At 42.2% G+C, this 8,686-nt stretch overlaps 1 protein-coding gene across 1 annotated transcript in view; it reads right to left on the bottom strand.

Annotated features, from left to right (window-relative positions):
- Positions 1-272: 272 nt before the first annotated feature.
- Positions 273-8,686, bottom strand: part of PDE9A (phosphodiesterase 9A) — a 50,163-nt gene continuing 41,749 nt past the window's right edge. The window contains exons 12-18 of the mRNA XM_049835179.1: positions 7,841-7,923; positions 6,815-6,971; positions 5,518-5,631; positions 4,750-4,854; positions 3,156-3,284; positions 2,871-2,966; positions 273-1,189 (exon numbers count right to left, since the gene is read on the bottom strand). Of these exons, the coding sequence (XP_049691136.1) occupies positions 1,139-1,189; positions 2,871-2,966; positions 3,156-3,284; positions 4,750-4,854; positions 5,518-5,631; positions 6,815-6,971; positions 7,841-7,923 (735 nt within the window). The 3' untranslated portion in view covers positions 273-1,138. The remainder of the gene's footprint in view (positions 1,190-2,870; positions 2,967-3,155; positions 3,285-4,749; positions 4,855-5,517; positions 5,632-6,814; positions 6,972-7,840; positions 7,924-8,686) is intronic.

Genomic DNA, 8,686 nt, shown 5'->3' with positions numbered 1-8,686 from the left:
GCTGTCTGTTTGCATGACTGCAACTTCGGGCAACGCTTGGCTCACAACTTTTACAAAGTCATCAATGGAAGTGAAGCTCTTTCAGCATCGTGCTTATAACACAAAAAATGTTTCCAAAGCTTCTCCTCTTAAGGAGAACTACCCTCCCCTCTCCTTTACAGCCCATTACCTTGTATTCATTATGAAAGCATTTGACTTTAGGAACAGAGATAGTTCTCATGTGAACGCATACACAAAAGGAAACAAGTACAACACCCATTTCTGTAGAAGAATATATTATTTAGCAGATCAGTTTAAGAGTAAAAAAAAATCTGTACATCTTTGAAGGTTTTTCTTGTTGTTGCTTTTTGCATCCATGAGCATAAAAATATGCTTGCACAGTGGTTTCAGCTTTGTGCTCCCTTCTTTGCTCGTGCTGAAGCTTTCCGTGATGTCTAGCTGTACCACGCCACAAAGCAAACCTGCAAACTCACTAAGGTTTCTTCTGATTTCTTCTAGTGTAGAAAAAGAAAAACCCTGCATCCACTATGCTGGGCTTCAGAATGTACTGTGAACACTATAAAATTCAGAGAATAATACAGAGAAATGTGTCTTTAGGGCCTACTAGGCAAACAAAAATATATGCCAGAACCCCTGTCAGAATATAAGTATTGTTAAGCTATGCTGTCATTAGCATACTGCTGTACACATATATATAATATCTTGACTAAACTTTTTCTTTTGTTTTTTGGATGCCAGTGGATCATTTTCCAGAAAAAGCTCCTTAGCTAAACTCCGCTTTGTCTCTACAGACTGCGGTCAGTGTGGTCACCAAAAAGACAAATCTGCTGAAGATTTGAGCCATGCTGCAACCTGTGCAATGTCCGCAGAGGAAGTCCTGCTGGGGCGGCTGCGGTGGGCATGCCGGAGTGAGGGGAGCTCTTGGTGCCCAACGGTGGCAACGCCTGTGCAAGCGGGCTGCAGGCTGTAGACAAGGCACCCAGAGAGGCAGGCAGGGCATCCATGCCTGCCACCTCTCCGTGTACACGGTCCTCTCAGTTGGATTTTGACATGGCCACCACATCTGTTTGGCAAATACAGCATTTCTCAAAACCAGAATAACCTTAGGGCTTATGTTTTGCTCAAAGACTTTTTCGTCTCACTTTCCGGTATTGCTGGTAGTCAAACTTTCACTTTTCTTTTTCTGCAACTGAAATGAAGAGCAAAGCAGGATTAATACCCGACTCACACAGTGCTGCTTTCCACTGCTGCTGTGAGTCAAATGCTCATCTCTCCACAAGGCATGTGCAACATTTCTTGGGAAATAATAGGCAGCAGCCTGGTATATCACGGGCACTGTTTCATCCAAACAGCTCTGGATGCATGTCCTGAGTAAACAGAACTCAGTCTTTCTTATCGTCTGCTGTGCTAGGCTCTCAGATTATTAACTGACTCCTCTCGTTTCAGGATAATTCTGAATTCAGGCAGCTCCTATTTTCCTAAGACCTCTTGTGCCAATACACCATAATTAAAGCTCCATCAGTTTGTCTAAAATTTCTGTTTTGACAGCTTCTGTAAACCAGAAGTTAAATCTCAGCTCAACTTGAAAGATGAATAGGACTCAGAAAGTTTGGCAGTCATATTTGTGTTCTTCTTCCCTCCTTTGAGAAATGTTCCTCTCAACTGAAGAATGCCTAAAAGACTTTCTTCTCCTTTGTAAATTAGTGCCCTCAAAGCATGTGCTCTTTGATTAACCAGCCTTGGTATTTGTGCTGCTGAGGGGCTTTTCCTCCAAAGCACTTGGGAGGAGGTGGTTACTACACCAGAAAGCTACTATTCCACTCATCCAGCCAAGGATGATCAAGTGAATGAACCTTCATTTCCCACATATCAAACAATATGAGCAGAACTAGTGCTCCAGGGCACTTCCCAATTTATTTTAATGACAGAGTGACTGATATATCCTATCTACATGATAAATTTGTTCATGTCAGAAAAACCCTACACTGTGATGCCATTTAGGTGGGTTTTGTCATCTGCCTTGGCATGGAAAAGAAGTCCTCGAAGAAGTGTGTGAGGAAGGCGTGCAGGCCCAATGTCACAGGCTGCAGGGTGCTGCAGAAGCCAGGCCAGCATGTTGGCTGCTGCACTGCAGGCACAGGGCACTTGCTCCCAGGGCCTGGCCTCGGTCTCTGCCCCGCCAGGCTCCTGAGGCAATTCAGACATGGTCAGAGACAGCAAAAGTGGTTACATGTATATCTTACTTCCCCTAAGCCTTGCATGTCAAAATGAGAGACACTGTAAATGGAAGTCCTCACTCAGCCTGGACCAGAAAATGGCTTCATTGATTGTGTGTTTAATCCTACTGCGTGCTGTGTATGAAAGAGTAATTCCTCATAAATTTTCAAGCACATCCTTGATGATAGACACTTGAGTGGAAGTTTCTTCCCAAAAAATAAACTTATGCATTGGTGGTACAGTGCCTTGAACTGCCCAGCCCCAGGACATTTTGCTGCAATCTCGCCATCTAGCCCAGGCTAACTCCTTCCCATGGGAAGGCAGCTCCCTTCAGGAAAAGGTGTTTGCTAACGCGCTCCCCTCAGGCACTTATCTCTGGGTTTTGTGTCAAGGTCCCTCTGCTGCAAGCAGCTCCCTCCCCACGGCTGTACTTGTGTGGTGCCTGGTGGACTCTGCAAGGGCGTGCTCTTGTGCACACTTACTGCTTGTGGTTATATGCCTCTCTCCAGCCAGGTATAATGATTGTGTTTCTCGTGATGATGATTATGCCATAAGCATTCCTACTGTTTTGGAATTAAGCTGCTATTAAATGATAATGTTTGACTTATTCAATCATAATGTTTGCTTTATCTAAGAGATATTTTAGAGCTTACCTCTTTCATAGCATCATCTATCTGTTTTAATTCCTCATAGTGGTCCCTGGATTCCCAAAGGGGCTGGAGCATCACCTCCTCCACTTCTGGGAACAGCTAGGTGAAAACAACAGAGAGAATATCAACATTTCCTTTTGTATTCATTAACTTGGACATGCTAGAAATTGGGTGAAAGGCAGGGTGTGAACTGTACATCCTCATTTCCCAGGCTAACTAAATGCCTGTCGGAGCAAACGCTGAAGCTCTGCATGCCCCTGCTTCTGCTTCTGGCCTTGGGTGACTTACCTTTGTTACTGTTTCAAACATGGGGATGAGAACGAACTTCAGGAAGCCGATCTGTGCTGTCGGCTTGGTCACTTTATCACGGTCCATGAACGGTGCCACTGGAAGCCCCTCAGATTTTTCTCGGTCGCTCTGGAACAAATTCAGAGTTAACAAATATTAATCCTGGCTAGAAGTCTGTGAGGACAGTAATGTACCAAGCAGATTGCTAGCTAAAGAGCAGTAGCCTTCAGATACAGATCTCAGTAGTGTCTGAAGATAGCACAGAATAGCAATATGCTTCCCTCGGGCCAATGTATCCTTCTTTGTTGAGAGCAAGCATCTGAATAAAGTGAACTCTGTTCAGTTACCTGTGCATAGCACTGGCATGAAAGCGTTCACCTCCAGGCTTACAGGGCAATGAGGCCACCTAATTCCCTTTGCAAACCCATGGGACTTGTGAGGTAAAATATTTCAGAGCATTCAGAAAGGTGGTAATGGCTCTTGCTGCTCTGGAAGAGAAGGAATAGGTCTTTGATTTCCTCATCATTCTCCAGAGGGTGATTATTTTCAGGTATTCAACCAGAAATCACATCTCCTTCTTTACTAATGATTAAAACTCGTTCTGGCTAGCCAGGTCAATGGAGAATAGTTCCATTGACTGCAAAGACCTACTTGACCACATAACTCACTGTTTCCATGTGGGTTCATGTGCAAGGAGGTCACAGACTGTGTGTGCAAAAAAAATATCTTGTAGCAGACTTTCTCTCTCAATTATTGGGTCTTGCAGCACATAGTACATTTGCTGGATGGCCATAACAGTAAGGCACACAGATGATACTGTAATTTTGAATAAAAAGCTGGAGACGCAGCGAGCTAGAAGTGTTTCTGACACATCATCCGAGATGTCTGTCTCTTGTGAGAAGCCCTCCTTGGCATGCACCCTATCAAAGTATAGACAAAACACACAAGAAAGCTCTGGCATCTCCTCCTTGGAGCACTGCAGCTGTGTGTAGTTTAAGATCGCACTGCTGCAGCACGTACACACTGCTCAAGGGCCCGTGTGCCAGAGGCAGCTGAAGGCTGCTCTTCCAGGGATCCTTTTTTAAGCAATCAGAAACTGTGTTTAGCTGGGAATCCAGTGAGGAGCAATGGTTTGTGGAGCTTAAAGTCTGACTGTGCACACCTCAGCAAGTCTTCTGTTTTCTCTTTAGGGGAATGTTCACATGCAGTGAAAATTATCTAAACTAGTTCCCAAGTGATATTTGATATAATTTACTTGACAACTTTCTCTTGCCAGTACTCTTGCCCTTTTGGCCCCCAAAGCATTTACACATCAAACGAACTTGCAAGGCAGCCACTTTACAGAGAACAAGCTTCAGTCTGCTAGCATTAGGATTTCTAGGTTGCTATTGTCTTTCATCTGGAAATTGTACTCAATTGCATTCACTTGCTTTCTGAACAGCTTCTCTTGCTGATATCCTTCTCTGACTTTCTGTAAAAGAATCCTTTCCATCCTAGAGCTAGACTGGGCTGTCAGACAGCAGAGCACCTGTAGTTGAGGTGGGATTCAGGAAGAGCAGCAATTTGTGCAATCGCATCTCTCCCTCATTCTTACCTGCATAAAATATTCCTCTAGTAAGCAATCTACCCAGGGCTCTGCTACTTCCATTGGGCGGACTTCGTTGGAGATGTCACAGCATTTTATCAGTACCATCTTCAGCTGAAAGAGGACAATACTTTAACACTGCAGTCTTAATGCCAGCCCTTTTCCCCCTATCCAGAACCTGTGTCTTTACAATGCAGTGGGAGGCAATGTTTTCAAACAGAAAAGACAGTTTTAGGATTAAATGATCTGGATTCTTTTCCACTCCCCCAGTTAACTCTGTCTAAATCACTTATCCCCTTTCTGCCTTGGTTTCCCTGTCTGTAGCGCTGGGATGTGTCACAGTGGGATGTGCCCTTATCTGCTGCATGAAGAGATTCAGCCACAAATGACCATGAAGTTGTTTGTGGAGCACTCAGAGGCAGCTGGGGAAAGAATTCCCTGGACGTCAAAGATGACTGGATTGGGAGGTAGAGGGTGCTAGAGTTTGTACTCCTGTGGATACATACTTTTTGCCCCACAGTAAGGGACAATAAGAGTTTGTGACCTGACAGACTAAATATATTTTTTTCCTGATGGGACTCCAAGATTTTTAAAGCTGGAATAATCTATTTTATATAGAGCACTTCCAAATTGTAATTCTTTTTGGTGGGGCAGAGGACATAAGAAGGATTCTTTTCTGATCATGTATATTGAATCTTGTTTTTTAAACAAACAAATGGTAATCTACAAGCTTTCACACTATGCACAGAAAAATAATAATCCACAAAACCTCCTTACACAGGTCATGTGTTCTTCATTTGAGTAATCAAAATTTTCCATTTTTTCTTTGAAAGAGTCCAGTATTTCTGCATGTCTCGCCATGTCTGTAGCCAGGATTAATGTAATTATCCCCTAGCAAAGAAAATATGTTCACATATTAACTTGACATTCTTTAAGAAGTCTTCTATTGCAGAGCAAAGTAGAGTCTTTCTTACACACAAAAAACCTCAGATGCATTACATTGTTAATACTGAAAGGGGAAGCTTCTGACTTGAAACTGCCAAGCAAACTGGAAGAGGGTTATAAAGAGTTCAAGGTATATGAAGATCATGGTTGGATTGATCTGTAACGCTGGTGTGATATTCCAGAGGCACTGAGGTTTTTCCTTTCTGATTGACTAATTGTGGAAAAACAAACTGTACAACAGGATGTTAAAAGCCACACTCTGCCAAGATCCACTTTTGGCTCCTTGGAAAGCACTATATGTTTTGCTGCTGACTCTTAGTGGCCCTAGGAAGAGACAAAGATCAGCAGATGTGGATGTCCTCTGTGCTTCTCCTCCTTGGATTAAGGTCTTTGAAATACCCAGATGCAGCCAATGTGTTAGGAGTTCTGTATCCTCCTGCTAGGCAGAGTTTATGATGGGAAAACATGTGGTTAATTTAAAGTTGCGGATTTTCATACAGATCTAACCATTTTGGGTCCATGCCTGCTTCCCATGTACTGGCAGAATCAGTAACTCCAACCAGACCGGTATGTGAGCCCTTGTATTGGTCTGTTTTTTCATTTGGTGTTTAAGGAACGTGCAATGTGGAAACTAAGACCAAATTTTGGCCCTTAGTGCTCTGATGGGAATTGTAGCATTGTTCACTGTCTCAGAGATAACTGTGGTGACTCCCAGTCCACCAGAGCCTCTTCCAACAGTACAAATGCTCTGCTGTTGTAAATCTTTTCCTATTTTGAAGCCCCTCTTAAATTAATACAATGTTCTCTTAAAGCATAAACTTCTGCCATGAGAGCTTAATCCTTTCCCAGTCAGAGCTAATTGGCTTCTTCAATAATATAAATATCTATCCCCAAAATGTCATAGGCTTTAATAGTCAGGATGTACTCATTATTTCTCAGCAAGACATTCCAGGGAGTGCTGCTGTGGAAATTTTCCAAGAATCCCTCTTGGATCCTTCCAGTGTGAGGGGCTTTCTCAGTCATACCCACTAGGGAGAATGATTCACTTGCATTGTACAGCAGGGAAGTCTGTGTGTGCTTACATCTTCAGGAACAGTTTGTACGACACAGATGGGACCAGCATTCATACCTGTCTTATCTGTTTGAATTGGTCCTGGTCGACATTGGAGAAAATGTTGTATTCTGGCTGGGAAATGATCTGGAAAGCCACAGCACAGTGGTGGTTCTCCAGTGGGGAGATGTCATTGTAGCGTACTGCAAGCTCAGTTCGTGCGTTTATCTGATAGCTGATGGGAAGAAAAACAATGAGAACTCCTGCAGACACACACCAGCTGCTCTAAACCATGCTGCTTACTTTTATTTACATTCTTTTCAATACTTATTCAATTAGCTGCAGTTTGGTTCTTGATTGTTAATGCTAAATCAGATTTTTAGAGAAGATAGATATTACTTTAATATCATCTCAGGCACTATTCTGCTAGAGGGTTTTTAAAAAATTTTACCAAGTCTCTGCAGCTTAAAGTGACATAGAACAATCACAGAAGTAACTGTCTGGGCTTCATTCAACCCCCACTAATGTCAATGGGGAGATTCTCACTGATCTGAGTCAGAATTGGGTTCTGCCCTTACTTAATGAATGGCCCCAAATAAATTAGATTCTCTCTCTCTTTTTCACACACACATACATGCACACAAATTGTCCATGGGTCAACAATTCTGATTTCCTCACATGATAATAAATAGAATAATATGCACTTCATGATTTATAATTATGAAATAATGTGTAAGTTAAATCACCCTTTGCATTTCAGTGTAATTAGTCCATTTCAGTAAATGGAGCTATAATCATTTATGCCCTCTCTCTCAGCTGTGAAACATTTTACCTTGTTTTCTCAGGAGTGGGGGAAAATGTTGGAATAGAAAGCTGAAAAAACATTTTCCTTACATAGCCAAGGACAGCTGGCAACCCCAACCCAGACCTGAGTTTTCTGCATGAAGCTCTGCCTTGGCCCATGTGTGAGTGAACAGCAGGGCCTTGGGGGAAGGTCATGGCCAGCTCAAGCTGTGAGAAGGAAAACCTGTTCTACCAAAAATGCCAGCTGGTATTACCTTCCCAATAAATTTTAATGGAAGAGAAAGCAAGAGACAGACTTACGTGTTGTTATAGCCCGGATGGTCCAAATCATGGCATACTGCTGCAGTCATGAGAATCAAGATGTCAATTTGGGAAAATTTCTCCTGTAAAATACAAAACATTAATGTAGTATTACAATTTCTACTTCCCCTATCCCCATAAATGAAAAGAAGTAAAAAAACCTGCCCACATTTACTTTTTAGAGAAATGCAAATCTGAGCAAAATGAAGTATTTTTCCATAGGTCAATTTGCTTCAGTCAACAAAGAGAATTCTGCCTTCCCTTCCATTAAAAATGACTCAGATGTGCCTTTGTTGCATTAAATAACGGCAGCTCGAGGGGCTAATTTGCTTGAAACTTGCTATTACTGCAGAGATCATATAAAAGCACTGAGATATTAGTACCGTCTTTTACAAGTCATTTGAGCATCCTGATTAGTTAAGGGAGGGCTGGAAGATAGCTTAGTTGCCATTGCATTCTGCATTAACTAAAGTTATGAAAAGAGTGAGAAAAATTAAGTGCTGTGTTCCCACAGCTTCTGAATCGGATGAACTTCCACTAAAGCAAGTTTTTCTTTATACTTTTACTGGCAAGAAAATAGGCTTAGGCCAGTAACCAAGATGTTTAACTATGGAGAAGAAAGGCATTTTTTAACTGAATAAAATCTGACTTGTACAGAAATGAAATGAATATATAAACACAGGTTATCCAGTCAACAAAAATAAGTGATGCCTATAGTTTTGGACAAAGTACAGGTTGAATGTAAAGCTTGCACACAGTATGTGCAAGGCATTATTTGCAGTAGCTCACCTAGGTGCAAGCACACATTTGGAGAAAACCTCTTGTGGGAACATTTTGTGTCACAGA

The sequence above is a fragment of the Accipiter gentilis genome, chromosome 32 (assembly GCF_929443795.1).
Source record: "Accipiter gentilis chromosome 32, bAccGen1.1, whole genome shotgun sequence".
Lineage (NCBI taxonomy): Eukaryota > Metazoa > Chordata > Aves > Accipitriformes > Accipitridae > Astur > Astur gentilis.
The sequence above is the reverse complement of the archived record's forward strand: the minus strand, read 5'-3'. Positions and strand labels throughout refer to the sequence as shown.